The 16,793-nt window shown below is 51.2% G+C and overlaps 1 protein-coding gene and 1 long non-coding RNA gene across 2 annotated transcripts in view; both read right to left on the minus strand.

The window, feature by feature from the left end:
- Positions 1-2,416: 2,416 nt before the first annotated feature.
- On the minus strand, positions 2,417-16,592 carry NAGPA (N-acetylglucosamine-1-phosphodiester alpha-N-acetylglucosaminidase; the record flags this gene model as incomplete). Its single annotated transcript, XM_026859219.1, has 11 exons — positions 2,417-2,923; positions 3,722-3,962; positions 4,580-4,640; positions 4,858-4,989; positions 6,412-6,540; positions 6,896-6,943; positions 7,985-8,193; positions 8,953-9,081; positions 9,411-9,519; positions 10,070-10,209; positions 16,048-16,592. Coding segments are annotated over 10 exons (1,737 nt in total), but the record flags the coding sequence as incomplete, so codon positions are not given.
- A 17-nt stretch (positions 16,593-16,609) lies between these two features.
- Positions 16,610-16,793, minus strand: part of LOC113485520 — a 20,405-nt gene continuing 20,221 nt past the window's right edge. The window contains exon 3 of the long non-coding RNA XR_003399441.1: positions 16,610-16,622. This is a non-coding gene — a long non-coding RNA (uncharacterized LOC113485520). The remainder of the gene's footprint in view (positions 16,623-16,793) is intronic.

The raw sequence follows: 16,793 nt of genomic DNA on the forward strand, positions 1-16,793 counted from the left end.
GGCAGGTCTCAGAATGAGCCAGGAGGAGGTGAAGGGCTGGTCCTGGTGCACTCCCTCAGCTGCCCCTGGGGAAGTCACAGCCACAGCGGTTCCTCGTTCATTCCTCGGTGGCACCACTGCTCTGCCCCACGAGAGGTGGCTGCACGTGGCTCTTTGGGAAGCAGCTTGTGACCTCTCCCTTGCCAGTTTTAAGGAAAACTGCCCAGGTTATTCCACCTACCAATTTACTCAGCTACCAATTTAAATAATCCAATGTAGATTCCCCCCCCTTTTTTCCTGAATGTTAACATAACAGGAAAAAGGGGGCAACAGCCTGGATGTTGCAGCTGATACTGTGCTGTGCTTTTTAAACTTGACTTTGTGAACTGCAAATATAAGAGAAGCAGAATTTTTCTAATACACCTTTTTCCCCCTCTAAAATGACATCAGCATGCTTTAGGAAATCAAATATGCTGTTTTCTTCACAGCAACCTCTTGTGAGCTGAGACTGGGAGAAGTTCTGGATTCTGGCTCCCTGGGAGCTACTCATCTCTCAAAAATCTTGTAAGCCAGAACCTTGAAAAACAAATTCTAGTTTTGGGTGATGAGGTGGTGATGCAGCAGGGCCCTCCCTGCAGCATCCCTGCAGCATCCCGGCAGCTGCTGTCCAGTGAAGTTGTGTTCGGGTAACTAGCTGGGTACGTAAAAAAAGCTCCTCGGTAAATTGGGGCTTCCCCTGTTTCAAATATTCGATATGCAAAACACAAAATACCTACCTCAAAGAGCTGTTGCCATGTTTAATGTGCGATAGGAGGTTCTCAAGAGAAAGGATGTGGTGTTGTAGGTACAAAGCGTTGTGCCATTGTTTACAATTAAATATGGTTATATGTGAAACCTTTATTAGGAATTTCTAAAGGTTTGTCCCATCCCACCATTTACTGGCTTCTGTCCCAGCAGGACTGGGAAGGGCAAACACGGAGCATGTCAGCAGTGGCCACGCAGGGGCATGGATGTCAGACTAGATGGGGGGGCAGAGCTGGAATGCAGGAACTGAGTCATTTTAGCTAAACACTTTGTTGCCTTTTGGGTTTCAAAAGGGCTTGCTTTTTTTTTTCTTTTTAAACTGCTGTGGACAGGGCAGCTTAGCCTTGTGGAGGCTCTAGCCCACGAAGGCGCAGCAGTGCTGGCTGCACCAAGGGTCATGCAGCTCTGAGTGTTCCAGCTTGTCCTGAGGGTTGTTTCTGGGCTTCCTGTCCCTGCTGGGGGCAGAGACACGAGGTGAGGGAATTCTGAGTGACTGCAGTCGTGTTTGCTGCAGTGTGACGCAGCCTCATTCACTTCCATCTTATGGCTGACCCGTTTGGTTGTATCAGTTCCCTTTCAGTAACAGGAAAAAAAACCAACCAACTATAGTCCCAAGTTGATTTCTTCTTCAAAAGATTTTGAAAATGCCATAATCCACTCATCTTAAATCTGTAACACTTACTGCAGCTCAGAATTCCTGGCAGGAAGCTGCGAGCCTCCCTGTCTGCTGTGGGTTGGTGCAGTAGCCAAGGCCAGCTGTGCTAGGCAGAGGAATCTCTGATTTCAAAATGCATTTTACTAGCTCATGCTTCTTTAATCAGAAATGTTTATCCTGTGAGCCAAATAATGCAAGAAACCTTGGTATCAGATGCTTAAGGACTAAAACTGACAAGCATTTGTCAAAGATTCCTGCATGCTGTGAGCTTTAATATTCTTGAGTTTGTGATGATTCTTATACCCGATTATTTATATCTTGGAAGTCTAAATTGGATTCATGTGACATGCATTGGCTTTTAATGACATCAACATCCACTTCCAAGCTCTTAGTTACATAAATAAGTTAAATGGGCATTATTATTTTTTTTTTTTGCAAGCATGCACTTTCTCTCCCTTGCAGCCGTCTTCATTTTTATATACTGAAGTCCTGAATTTTCTCAGCCAAAAAACCCCAAACCTTCCTTAAGGGCACACTAGCAAGGTGGAGTGCTTTGTAATGTGTTACATGACAACAAATGTACTTAGTTACGGTATTTGTAGGTTCTGATAGGAGCTGTACATTTCTATATGTTGGAAATAAAAAAGCATCTCTAAAGAACGTGTCTAATTGTTTGATGCAACTGTTCAAATGGTAGTAAACTCTGGAAAATTTAAGTGTGTGTTCTGAGCTCTACCCCCAGAAATGGAGGTAAATCTTGCTTGTATTCAGTTATTCCTACTTTAATTTTTTTTCCTGTGGAACCAGAATTTTTAAATTTTCACACCACAGCAGTCTCGTACAACACCTCATCCTGCAATGTAAGCAGTTATTTAAAATAAAAAGGGTTCACAGGGTTGAATGCCCAACAGACATTAACTGGGAAAGGATTGTGTCGTCCTTCTGCAACGGACTTTTAAGAATAGAAGTTTCAGGCAGTTATCACTAATAGACTTTATTCAAGTTTCAAAGAGTCTTCTGTAAATAATAGAAAAATAGAATCTTCTGTTTACAGGTTGATTTTGACACCAAGAACGGCATAAAAATTCCATATCCTTTACAGGGAGAGATAGAGTGCATAAAAAGGTTCATATTCAGGCTCAGACAGGCGTTAAAACTCCCTTTGCAGCATTAAAGTAGCACATTCAAGGCTAGTTTTCCCTCCCATGGAAGCAAACTCCAATATTTTTTTAAAATGCATTGTGCAAGGATGTATTCTAGTAAAATGTCTGACTTCCAGCCAAGATGTTCAGGATCTTGGGTTGCTTCAGGGCAGCGGTTCCCTCGGATGAGGGAAGGGCAGTTCCAGCAGCAGGGGCCAGGCCAGGCCAGCCCTTGGCTCGGTCAGTGCCACCCAGCCCTGCCAGGCTGATGCTGCCTCTTCCCTTCCCTCCCCGAGGCGGGAGAGCTCCAGACTCCTGGGCAGAGCATGCTGGCTTCTGGCAGCTGCAAGAGAACGCAGGAATTCTTGAACCAAAAAGGCTTTTTATATTGCTGTACTGCAACAAGCCACCAGCCACATTGCTCATGGAGCACCGGTTAGACTACTTCTAGGACTAAGGATTCAGTAAGAAAACATTGGCCCTGCAGTCAAGAGCCAGGTGAAGAAAGTCAGGTGCAAGAAAGGCCCAAGACTGTGTCAGCCTTGGAGCCTACCACTGCGGCCAGGAGGAAGAATGCTGGGGTTCAGTGTGTGCTCCACCTCTTTCAACATAAGACAACTTTTTTCAGTTCTGTGATAAAAGTCTGAGCTTACCCAGGAAGGGCAGACACTACCCCATCCTTAAGCCAGTTTCCTTAAGCCTAGCTTTATGCCAGAGGCAAGTTATCTTGCATCTTAAACATACCTACCACTGCTCACGGGAGACGGGACCTTTGGAGTGCCTATGGCCTAAGTTCCTTACCCCCTTCCCTCAGGTATTGGAGGGAATCAGCCCCTTTCCTTTCCTGCTGCAGCAGTGGGGTTCCCTCATCCACCCATGGGTGACAGCTGGCCCACGGCTTGTGCCTGGCCACCTCTCATGGCAACTAATTACAGAGTCCTGTTTGCTTCAGCTAGGGCTGCAGAGGGAGGCAGGACACTGGCCGTGTTCTCAGCAGGGCAGGGCTGGGAGCAAGGGAGTCCCAGGACTGTGGTATCTTGTTGCTGCTGCTCTTGGGTCGGTCAGCAGCATCACACCAGGCCTGCCACAGCCTCTGTAACAGCCAGTGCTGTGCAGATGCACAAGGTGCAGAGTAAAGTACCTCATCTCATCCGAGATGATAAAGGAGCTCTTGGCTTTGGTCCTGAGTATCCTCTGTCTCACAAGCAGCCGATGTGGAGGTGTGAGTGGCTTCCCCATTCATCTCCCTCAGGGGGTGGTAGAGATAATCACCGCGCTCATGGAGCCTCTCCGACCTGCCCTTCAGAAAGAGGCCCACATTTCCCATGGCGCTGATCGCCAGAAGCAGAGCCAAGACAGAGGTCAGGGAGATGCAGGTTTTCCTGTCAGATGGAAGAAAAATCCACATAAGCAACATCTCCTGACCTGCTTTCACATGTTCCCAGTGTGCAAATGCTTTCTCAAGGTTTGCACTCCCTTCTCTGTCACCACAAGCTTGTGGTTGTGCTCTCAGGCAGGTGAGAACATGCTCTGTGAAAGGCTGCTCCAGCAGCCAGAGCAGGGAGATGGTTTCAGCTTTCCCCTCAGTTAACAAGTGACTGGCTGTGTCTGCAGCACGACTGTAGCTTCAGCAGTGTTGCAGAGGCCAGGCTCTGGTGTCAGAGCTGTCCTTGTCTGGCTGTTGCATCGGGGAGAGGGAAGGTGGCTCTTGTTTAACTGCGGCAGGCTCAGCACATGAACTGTCACTGATGGCGGCTCCAGCTCAGCCCGTGTCTTACCACTACGATTTTAGCCCCTTGCCTTCCCTACCCTCATCCTTCCCACCACGACAGCTGCAGGTGACACAGTGGAACCAGAACAGGGAGGGCTGGGGCCGCGCGGCACCAGCAGGTCTCCAACCTTCACCGACACAGGACCCTGGCACCCATCTCAGTGAGCAGCTGATGGCATGGACTCGGTGTGGATGTATGCACATACAGGATGAGTATTACACACTTACTCTGAAAGAGAGAATTTTTCCTTGCTTCTTCCCTTATTCTGGGAAGCCAAACAACGCCCAGCTGGAAAACAAAGAACAGGGAAGAAAGGCAGTGTCAGGGGGAGGGTGTAAAATTCCACTAAAAAAGAGCAACCTTAGGTAAGATGACAGCCAGCGAGAGCTGATAACCAAGGAAACAGAACATTATGCACTAAAGCTGCTCTTCCAACTTTTTTTTTTTTTTTTAAAAAAAAAAAAAAAAAAAAAAAAAAAAAAACAACCACAGTAATCAGAGGTACCTTTGTTTAACTGGTTCTGTACTGCCCAGTCATAGGTGATGTTGCAGCTGCCTGTCTCCCGGTCGCAGGGACACGTGTGTTCACACGCACACTGGTTCTGGCAGTTTGGCCCATACCAGCCCATGGGACACTCTAGGGAATTGATTACAAAGAAGTTGCTCATTATCAACTCATTATCAAAGCTCCACCTGCTTTGAAACCAACCAGACTGTACTGCAGCCACCTCTGGCCCCAGCTCAGCTCCACCTGCTTCCCAGTGGGTCCCAGCTCAGGGCCAGGGAGGGTGGGCAAGCTCAGAGCTTTTGTGTTGCTTTACCACAGCAGTCTCCGGCCTCGCTGCTTCCCACATGTTTTACGGTCCTGCTGTTTGGCTCCTAAGCAAAGGCAGGTGTGGGGGCAGCAGCGGCCAATTCCTAAAGGGAAGCAGCCAAGTCCCCAGGTTTCCTGCAGCCTGGCAAAGCTGTTCTGCCTGCCCACCCGGCTTCCTCCAGCCTGGAAGCAGCAAACTGAGAGTTAACCGCTGTTATTGTGTTTTCTTCACAGAGAAGATTTTGTGAAACGGGGATCAGGCTGGCTGAGTGTTCCTAGGCTGAGAACAAAGCATCACTAACCATGCAGAAAAGAAGTTTACACCCACGCTGTAATTAACTTGTCCTGTCACCAGAGCAGGCTGTTCATTCAGATACACAGGGCCTCGAGCACTTCAGAAAAGCTGGAGTGGTTACACAATTGAGTTACTAGCACAGGTACATCAGGAGTCTGAAGGCTGTGTGCCAGAACAGCCCTCTGCAGCATTTCACACTCACTGACTTGAGGAACCTGGAGGCTGGGGGACAGGCAGGGCCTGCTGCCACACCCCCAAGCAAAGGATCACAGAATAATCTGGGTTGGAAAAGCCCTTGAAGCTCCTCCAGTCCAACCATGAACCTCACACTGACTGTTCCCAACTCCACCAGATCCCTCAGCGCTGGGTCAGCCCGACTCTTCAACCCCTCCAGGGATGGGGACTCCCCCCTGCCCTGGGCAGCCCATTTCAACACCCAACAGCCCCTTCTGGAAAGAAATGCTTCCTAATATCTAGTCTAAACCCTCCCTGGCACAGCTTGAGGCCATTCCCTCTTGTCTTGTTGCTGGTTCTTTGGCTCAAGAGACTCATCCCCACCTCTGCACCCTCCTGGCAGGGAGTTGTAGAGGGCCAGGAAGTCTCCCCTCAGCCTCCTCTTCTCCAGACTAAACCCCCCAGTTCCCTCAGCTGCTCCTTGTAATACATGTCAAGTATTCACATTCTACACTAACAAGCTTGGGAAAGCAACACAGTTCTGTGGGAAGAGGTACCACAGGCATCCAGTTTTCTAATGCTGAAGAAAACTATTTGCTTCCCTCCTTTTCTTTTTAGCCAGTTTGGTTAGGACAGGCAAGCCCCTAGTGCTGGCAGGTGATGCTCCAGCCTGAGCCTGCCGGGCAGACCTCGCGCTTGCTGTGCCTACAGGAGGTGGCTCAGATGTGACAGCGAAGCCTCCCCCCAGCCCCGCCGTTACTCAGAGCAGCTCCTACCGTGCTCACAGCTGGTGCCGTAGTACCCGGCCGGGCAGGAACAGGCTCCCTGCACTGGCTCACAGGAACCACCGTTCTGGCACTGGCATTTCTGGGTGCAAGAGTCCCCATAGAAACCGCTGGCACAAGCTACAGGAGAGAAGCAGAGCTCTCGTCAGGGCCCTCACTACAACAGCGAGCACTCCCACCCCACACTTGCACCCCCGGAGCATTCACAGCACAGGGTGCTGGAGGCTGCTCAGAGAACACAGGCTGACTGTGCCTTGAACAAGGAGCAAGGACTTGAAGTGCTTTGCACCGAGCCCATCTTAAGATGCTCGGGCTGCAATTAAACTCACACTGACAAAAAGAAAAGCACATGGTGTAGGCTTTCCCTTCACTGCTCCCTCTTGGGAAGGCACCCACCACTGCCAGCAGCCAGCCCTGAGGAAGCAGTTCACACTCTCCTCTCGCTGTCAAGAAGTGAAGTGGAAGTTAGCATTACCTTCACTGCAGTCCCTGCCAGTCCAGCCAGCGTCACACAGGCATCCAGCTGTGCAAACACACAAAAGCAGGCATTAACAACAATAGCAAAAGACTCAGAAACAGCAGGAACTCAAAATTAGGAGCCTCTGCTTCTTGGGGTGCCCTCTTAACTCTCTCTGCCAGGGAACCCATAGAAGACAAATCATGAACCCACTACAGTTGCAAGGACAGCAGAACCTCCTGCTGATGGCATTTCAAGGGATTAACTCTGGGTCAGTTATTAGCAACACCTGCAGCCACTGAGCTCTGCCCAGTAACTTCATTGCTGCAAACTTGACAGTCAGTTGAATTAGGGTGGTAGCACAGGAAGAGGATTGAGCAGGCATGGAAGAGCTGAAGCTGGGGTGTGCACATCGCAGCAGTTCCTAGATTTGAAATGTTTATGGAAGAGCAGCAACTGCATACTTGTAAAGCTCATGAAACAGAAGAGTCAAGTAAAGAAGGAAAAATAAGGGAAGGGGGCAGAACTCAGCTGCTCTGTCATACAGCCCAACACACTGCCCATCCCATCAGCAGCTTTACAACCAAACCAGGAGCACAACCCCAGTCAGCCGAGAGGGAAACAGGCACAGAGTTCGAAGTCAAGTCCTATTACAGATCTGGTTTCCAGCCCTGAGCCCCAGCCTAGCCCTGCTGCTGTCTCCTAAGGAAAACGTGTTCTGACCGCCTCTATGGGGAGGGAAGGGGAGAGCAGCTCCGTGCACCCAGAAGGGCTGAGGCACACAGCTGGCTGCCGGAGTCAGCGCATGGGCTGGCCAGACAATCAGCAGCTGCAGCCCTACAAGGCTGGGAAGCCTCTCCAAGGGTGCTGCTCTCTGCTAGTGCCAGTTCATGGGAGCCACACTCCTTCACACTGAAATGGGCAGGGACGCTGTGAACCAGCTGGGCCTGTGCCCAGTGAAGTGCTGAGGGGCCACCATGGTGCCTTGCAGGCAGGCAAGTGATACTGCCCATGGATGTACTGCCCAGGGCCATGTTTCTCCTAGAGCCACCCAGGGGCACCTGCTGGCATCTCAGTTAAAGGCCTCTGTGCACCACAGGGACTCACAGCTGGTGCAGATGCCGTGCAGGCTGCAGTTGGAAGGGCCGCAGTCCAAGGTGTCACAGGCTGGACCTGTCCAGAAGGTGCTGGTGCAGTGACATTCCCCTTCCACGCAGGCACCGTGGCCACCACAGTCAGCCGGCTCGCAGACGGGCTCATGGATACACATGATGGTTGAGATGCTCCGAGGGCAACGCCACATGTTGTCAAAGGAGCTGGGGACAGAGCATGGGTCACATAAGGCATGCAAGCACTGTGCTGCTCCCAGCCATATGTGAAACCAGTTGATATAACCCACAGATTTTCATCCTGATGCACACTGGCAAACAAGAAAATTAATAATAGGAAAATATAAACATAAAGCTAGGCTTGAGTCAATGTTTTAACCAAGTGTTAACTGCTCTTGGATAGCCGTGATTTCAAACACAGAATTACAGGAAGCAATGTGCAGTTTCCCTTGAAGCAGTCTCAGCTCTCCTAACTGGTGTTCAACATGCCTTGTCTTGAGTATTATCTGCTTTGATATAAGTGACATAATTGCAGTTATAGCAATGCTTGGCTTTCACCTGTCAGACTGCAAACTGAATTTTAAATCCCTTCATGTCTACAGTCAGAAATGACTAAAAAGCTAAATTACTAAATAGTTTAGTAAAATATTCTTTAGGTTCCCTCACATGAGGCAGGGCATGGTCTCTAAGTCAGTATTTCTCTTCCATAATAAAAAGCTGTTGACAGATCTCTGCTAATTCCTGTGAAGGTGCAGCTCTGAACTGTCTCCTTATCTGACTCCCACATTAGTCAGCTTTTGGAGTCCTCTCTCTCCCAAAACTTGTCACTTGACTTCACATTGCAATCTCCCAGCAACGCAGATGGGACTCCCTGGCAGAGCAGAGGGGTATAGGACCGAACTCTGCGCGCTGACGGGAGCCCGATGGTACCTGCACAGCCCTGGGCATGTGCCACCCAGCACCTACCAGTGCTCAGACGGGTAGCTGGCGAGGGTCCCATTTAAGACTAGCGTTGCAGAGCCTCCACCATCCAGGTTGATAGCATTGATGACTCCCTGCTCCTTCAGAAATTCAGCCATTTCCCAGAGGTTGACCCTGCAAAAGCAAACAGTTGTTCCTTGTTTATTCATGCTATTTGACTTCAACAAAACTGCTGCATGGGAAGCTTGGTCCCTCTCCTCAGTGGAAGGGGGAAGCTCTCCCATCCCAGGTCTGCTGACTCGCTGCCTGCAGGCTGCCTTGGCCTTTTCTGGCTCTGCCAGAAAGACACCAAACAGCAGTGTCTTCAACCCACCTCTTGAGCTCTTCAAGCCTCTGCCTTAAAACATATCACTGGCAGCTGCAGTGTCCCTCCAGTTCCAGTGACAGAATTTAAAGACCAATCCTGCACCCATCCCAAGACCTTACCACAACCCTGGCCTTACCCTCTGGATTCTGTCTGTCCATCCACATGAACCAGGACCAGCTGCCCCTGCCTGTCATGTCCAACTGCAGTCCTGGCTGATATCACATTGATGAACTTGTCAAAGGTTCCTGTGCAGGAGAGGGAATAATTCATACACCAGCTGGGTGACATTGGCTGTTTAGACACATCTGTCTGCAAAACAGCTCCCAGCAAGGAGCTCATCTAAACTGAAACACAGTGAGAACAGAGCCCAGGTTCCTCTTGTTCATCCAAGCCCCTCTAGGAATAACATTTCCAGAAGTGCTCTTGTTAAGTTTTTGTCTGGCACAGGGACAAAGAAGGGGATTCAGACGTTTTAAACCCCTGTAAGAGGGATCTGCTTTGAGTTCCTCTAGACAAACACCAATACTAATCCTGCCACAACTATTTACAGTCCTCAGCAAATTCTGTTCAACAACCCTAAACAGGTGAGTGCAGCCTCACCTTACAGGCAGCCTATTCCTTGTACTGCACTTGCCCCAGACTCGGTGTAAAGCAGCACAGAAGAAATTTGGACCTCTTAAGTGAGTAGTAAACTTCAACTAGACAACACAGTTCCCACTGCTACCCCCTCCTTCCAACAGCCCCACCAGAAGGACAATCTATGCCCTGGCTGAAGCCAGGCTTTACAATATTTACCTGTGGTTTGAATTTCATCACACTCAGCCATTTGGCTCTGACTGATATACACTTCTCCATCTCTTAGGAGCCAAACTACCCCACTCACAAGCTGCACAAAAGGGTTTGCTTGATCCAAGACATCTTCCTCAGACAGGTAACTAGGAAAGAGAGAGCAGGAGAGGTTACCCACAGTCACAGCAGGGTCATGTAGAAGCCTCTTCTGCTGCCAGCAGGCTCCCGGAGCAGGGAGAAGGGGAGGCAGTGGCCAAATGAAGGCCAGCTACATACAAAACTAGAGCTCAAGCAGTGCAAAACATCACTTGTAGCAGCCCAAGTGGACCCTGTTCTCTGCTCTTCTACACAAAATCACTGTTAATGGCAGTCCCAGGACACTGTGCATGAAACAACTCCTGCCAACAATGTGGCCAGTGGACCTGAGCCAGGATAATAAGAGCAGAAAGCATCTGGCAGAACATGAGGGCAAAGCCACTGCCAAATACTCAGGGATTTGTGGAAGCAGCTGTAACACCTTGCTGTCTGTCAGCTTCCATTCTGCAAAATAAGTGTCACCAAACTGCTTTTGAGAGGGTTTTCAGCCACAGCATCCAGTCTGCCTACAGCTGCACCAAGGGAAAGACACTGCTGGACACTACCTGGTCCCCTCTGGCTGGAAAAGAGCTTCCTCTGCTCTTCCAGACAGCAAAACCGTTCACTGAACAGTCAGACAGCACAAAGGACTGTTCAGCAACCATTTCCGTGATGGGGCATTGTGCAACACTGTGGGGTGCTTCCCAAGGGATATTCTTCTCTCAGGAATTAGGGTGCTGAGTACCATCTGCCTCATCGGAACCTGACCCTAGGGGATGTTTGCAACTGCCAGGAGAGGACAGCAGCAAAGGCCGGGCTGAACAGCTGCGTTCTCGCTGAAAGCTCTGCCAGTGGCTTTTGGTTTACAACTGACTGCTCTGCATGCTCCAGGCATGTCTTGTGAGAGCCGGATGCTCAACTTTTAGTTTTTTAGTATCCATGACTGCAGCTGAACAAAGCTTCATGCTTTGTAGAAAAGTGTAATTGAAATTACCTGAATGGAAAACATGCAAGAAATCCCTTTACCAGTGGGAAGAGAACACAAAGACAAAACGAACACAGCTGAAAATGGATCAAACTACAAAACAGCGGCAGTTGAGCATGGACTAATCAACTGCCAGCTTTTAAAGCCTGTGATTATCCATCCTCAGTCCAGGTGGTAGAGGCATAATCTTTTCTAGGTGGGGGGTAACAACATGCCCTGGTGCACTGTCCCGCTGCTCATGACACAGTGTGACAGTCAAGTGCAAATTACTTTCCCCACAGACTAAATTACTTACACCTTAACTATTTCTACTGTCATGTTTTGAAAGTCACAAAGACACTAAGCAGACAACTCACACAATGCCACGACTCCATTAACATGGGAAATCCTGCCAGAGCAGGAGAGAAGCAGGGCAGAGCTGAGACAGACTCAAAGGTGACTTTGCAGTTGCTGCTGGTCCCCTCGGTAGAAGACCCCTCACTAGAGAAGACATATCACCAGCTCTGCTATGTAAATCAAGGCTGTGGTTCTCCAGGCTGTCAGAGAATGGCTGCACACTAAAGACCCATCTTGGTACACTTGGTTTGGCTTTGCAGAGACCCATGCTGAGGCCTGAGGGCACATAGGAGTGGGCTAACAGAAGGGTGGGGAATGCAGCAGCTTCCAGACTGCTTCTCAATCTTCTGAGACCATCAGAAGGACCTTGGAGAACCCTTCTAGGACCTTTAGGGTGCCTCCTGCTGCTGGGGAAAGGGAGCTACTGGGGGCCTTCACTCCCAGCAAGCACTAACAGTCCCTCTGTCCACTCATCAAGGGTGCTTTGAGCTTTTGTCTCCAGCTGATGAGGGGGTGTCACACACTCTTTCAGCTGATGCCAGGCAGAAGCCCATATAACCACTGCTGAGACCAGAGCTCCCAGGAGTCAAGAGATACTGCATGTGGTGAGGAGCTGGAGCTTCTGCAGAGGGCACAGCAGACACCTTGATTCTGCTCAAGCTGAGGAGGCAGAGGGCAGTGCTCCAGCTCTCAGGCTGCAGGGATACCTGTGCCTCTCTCTGGGGCCAGGGGAAAGGGTGTCCTAGTGCATGCTGGCTGGGGAGTGACACTGCTGGGCCAAGGAGCTACAGGAGGAGTTCTGCACAGTAGGGATGATGAGAAAGAGGTGGACAGGTCTTCCCTAATAGCCTGCAGAAACAAAACCCTGAACCCCCCAATGCCCAGAAGGAGCAGCCAGGATTTGCACAGTGGGGTGGTAAATCCTGTGATGATGAAGGCTGGAAGACTCTGAGCTCTGGCACCAGGAGGGTTCTTCCTTCCACTCGGGTTCAGTGCCTTGGCAGCAGGCAAGGGGGTGGGGGCTCTGTGAAACAAAAGCATCTGTGCCAGCTGAGCCTGAACCCTGCAGCAGAACCTGAGGCGGTGGGTGAGTGTAGGGGGAAGCTCCCTGCTGTGGGGGCAGAGGTCCCCATCTGCTCATCTGTCGAGCTGGGGGCTCAGATCTGGGATGACATGAGAAGACCAGTGAGGCTTCTCCAGCCCCCAGCCTGCCATCCCCTGCTGCTCTTCCACACGGGCACAGCAGCACTGCCAGGGGAAAACAGGACCGTATCAAGAGCAACTGCAGAGCTCTAAGGGGAGGAGGGTGGCCCAGGTGCTCCTCTCCTCAGTCCTGCCAGGGAGGAGGAAGGGCTTGAGAAGCAGGGGATGGATTCTGTGGGTCAATGTGCAGTAGCACAGCTGGTGTTGACAACAAGGATTTGGCTTTTACAAGGACAGAAACCTCTCTGAGAAATGAGGACCCGACCAAGTGAGGCAAAAGTAACTCTGTAAATAGGTGAGCTGTTGAGGAATGGTTTAGACGAGGAATGGCACAGGATGGAGATGATCGGCCCCAGTCAAGTGAGGAAGCGGTGGAGCAGGCTGACAAGCGAAGGCTGCAAGGTGATGCGATGGCTGGAGGGCACAGCAATCAGACAATGAGAATTTTCAATTCTTGGGGAAGGAGTGAGGTCAGCAGAACCGCTATCCTGGACTTCTGGAGGGCAGACTTTGGCCTTTTTTAGGAGCCCAGTTGCCAGAGTCCCTTGGGAGGCAGTCCTGAAGGGCAGAGGAGTCCAGGAAGGCTGGACATTCTTCAAGAAGGAATTTTAAAGGCAAGGGAGCAGGTCATCCCCATGTGCCAAAAGATGAGCTGGCGGGGAAGAAGACCGACGAATAGAGAACTTCGGCTGGAACTCAGGACAAAAAGGAGTTGATGAGCTTTGGAAGAAGGGGCAGGCAACTCAGGAGGACTACAAGGATGTCATGAGTGTATGCAAGGAGAAAATTAGAGGAGTCAAAGCCCAATTAGAACTTAATCTGGCTACTGCTGTAAAAGGCAATGTTTCTATAAAACCATTAGCAACAGAAGGAGGGCTAAGGATGATCTCCATCCTTTACTGGATGCTGGGGGAAACACAGTGACAAAGGACAAGGAAAAGGCTGAGGTACCTAATGCCTTCTTTGCCTCAGTCTTTAAGAGTAGACCAGTTGTCCTCTGGGTACCCAGCCCCCTGAGCTGGAAGACAGGGATGGGGAGCAGAATGAAGCCCCCATGATCCAAGGGGAAATGGTTAGTGACCACTTAGACACACACAGGTCTATGGGGTCTGTTGGGATCCACCCATGGGTACAGCAGGAGCTGGCAGAAGTGCTCACCACGGCACTTTCCATCATTTACCAGCAGTCCTGGCTAACCAGGGAGGTCCCAGGTGACTGGAGGTTAGAAAAGATGACACCCATCTACAAGAAGGGCTGGAAGGGGAACTACAGGCCTGTCAGTCTGACCTCGGTGCCAGGGAAAGTTATGGAGCAGATCACCTCGAGTGCCACCACATGGCACGTACAGGACACCCAGGTGATCAGGCCCAGCCAGCCATGGGTTTATGAAAGGCAGGTCCTGCCTGACTAACCCAATCTTCTATGACAAGGTGACCCCATTACTGGATGAGGGGAAGGCTGTGCATGTTGTCTACCTAGACTTTAGTAAAGCCTTTGACACTGTTTCCCACAGCATTCTCCTGGAGAAACAGGCTGCTCACGGCTTGCACAGGCGTACGCTTTGCTGGGTAAAAAACTGTCTGGGTGGCCAAGCCCAAAGAGTGGTGGTGGATGGAGGTAACTCCAGTTGGCAGCTGGTCACACGCGGTGTTCCCCAGGACTTAGTACTGGGGCCAGTTCTGTTCAAGATCTCTATCAGCGATCTGGACGAGGTGATCGAGGGCCCCCTCAGTAATTTTGCAGATGACGCCAAACTGGGTGGGAGCGTTGATCTGCTGGAGGGCAGGAAGGCTCTGCAGAGGGATCTGGGCAGGCTGGAGCAATGGGCCCAGGCCAGTTGTATGAGGTTCAACAAGGCTCAGTGCCGCGTCCTGCACCTGGGTCACAACAACCCCTGCAACACGACAGGCTTGGGGACAAGTGGCTGGAAAGCTGCCCAGCAGAAAAGGATCTGGGAATGTTGGTTGACAGCCAGTGGCAGCATGCCCAGGTGGGCAAGAAGGCCAATAGCATCCTGGCTTGTATCAGGAGTAGTGTGGCCAGCAGGACTAGGGAAGGGACCGTCCCCCTGTACTTGGCACTGGTGAGGCCACATCTCAAATACTGTGTTCAGTTTTGGGCCTCTCACTACAGGAAGACATTGAGGTGCTGGGGTGTGTCCAGAGAAGGGCACCGAAGCTGGTGAAGGGTCTAGAGCACAAGTCTTGTGAGGAGCTGCTGGGGGAACTGGGGGTGTTTAGTCTGGAGAAAGGAGCCTGAGGGGAGACCTTATGGCTCTCTACAGCTACCTGAAAGGAGGTTGTAGCGAGGTGGGGGTTGGTCTCTTCTCCCAAGTAACAAGTAACACAAGAGGTTTAGATTAGGAAAAGTTCTTCACTGAAAGGGTTGTCAAGCACAGGAACAGGCTGCCAGGAAAGTGGTTGAGTCATCATCCCTGGAGGTATTTAAAAGACGTGTAGATGTGGTGCTCAGGGACATGGTTTAGTGGTGGGCTTGGCAGTGTCAGGTTAACGGTTGAACTCAACGATCTTAAAGGTCTTTCCTAACCTAATCGATTCGATGATTCTGCCTAGTCACTGACCACAAACTAGCTGAGGGTTTACAGGTTAGGATTAGAGCTCTGGCAGATCAATGTAGGTCACATCATGGTGGGTGTTTGCTACAGACTGCCTGCTCAGGAAATGGCAGAAAAGACCTTCAGAAAACTGGGAGAAGCTTCATGTTAACAGACACTGGCACTTAAGGGAAACAATCCTGGTATCTTGCTAAAAGAGCAACACAGCTGAGCACAGGCAACACAGGAAATTCCTGGATTTCTACTTAACAGTAAGTAACTTAATATAAGACAAAGATTTTTACTGTAAAGGGTTGCCAATCACAGGAACAGGTTTGCCCGGAGAGGTGCTAGAGTCTCTGTCCTCGGAGATGTTAAAAACCTGACTGGACATGGCCTTGAGCAACCTGCTCCAGCTAACCCTGCGCTGAGCACGTGGTTGGATGAGGCAGCTCCAGAGGTCCCTTCCAACCCCAGTGTTTCTGTACTGCAGCCAGAGCAGTTATAGTCTGCTCTGCCTCTCCTCTGTGCGGGCGACAGAGACCTCTCCCCCTTTCCTTTTACCATAATCAAGGGTAGCTGTTGCATGTCAGAAGCAGAGACACAGGAATCTAAGCAGCCAGAGAACAGAGTGACTTATCTGGCAGCGGCCAGAGGGACAGCTCAATAGCCTACAGGTAGGACATCGCTGATTTCAGCACTCAAAGCCTGCTCCTGCTCTAACTGGGAGAGGCCAAGGTGGCAGTGCCTGGGCAGCGCCTCCCGCCTCAGTAATGCCTACTGGTCTTTGGGGAGGAGAGAGCATTCTCCACACAAGCCGCAAGTTCTTACCCGAACACCATGGTGCCATCCTTCCGGATGCCAAACTGAGCGTTTTGCAGGCCTCCAGAGTTTCTCACCAGCTTTCCATCGCTCACAACATTCCCAAGGCACTCTCCAGTTCCCATGTCAAAGTACCCGCCGTTCTGGGCCACCAGACACTTCCCGAGCTTTGCGGTCTCTTCCACAGGGGCTCTGCGGTGAGCCTGGCAGCCTCCCGCGCCGCCCGGCTCCAGCACAGAGAACGTCCTCAGGGGGTTCCTCACAAAAGTGAAGTGGCCATAGACCACCTTGTGGTCCTTCCCCCCTGGGGGGATGTAAGAAACAAACGTTCTGGTGGTAGCCACTGGGCCACTCGTCCTGTTGTCGCTGGGCCAAGCTTCGTGCGTTACGTTGCCGTACTTGAGGGGCTGACAGTCTCTGACGTGCCTGTGGTGGTGCCGAGGGCCGTGCCCGGAGGGGAAATAGGGCTGCAGGAGGGGGTCGCTGGGGGGGCCCCTGCAATGAGAAGATCCGGTTGCCCCAAGGCTGCCCTGGCGGAGCAGCCAGCGCTGCGCGGCGGGACGGGACGGGACGGAGCTGCTCGGCTGGGGACGGCTCCACCGACAGCCCGGGCCCCGCTTCTTGCCTGCCCCCGGGGACTCCCCGGTACCGCCGTAACCCTCCCCGGCTTAAGGCGGGCCGTCCCGCTTAGTACCCGCACCACCCGGCCGACCTCGGGGCGCCGGCTCGGCGGCGCCCGGCCAGAGCCGCAAGGC

This window comes from Athene cunicularia, assembly GCF_003259725.1.
Source record: "Athene cunicularia isolate RWA chromosome 14 unlocalized genomic scaffold, athCun1 chr14_part1, whole genome shotgun sequence".
NCBI lineage: Eukaryota > Metazoa > Chordata > Aves > Strigiformes > Strigidae > Athene > Athene cunicularia.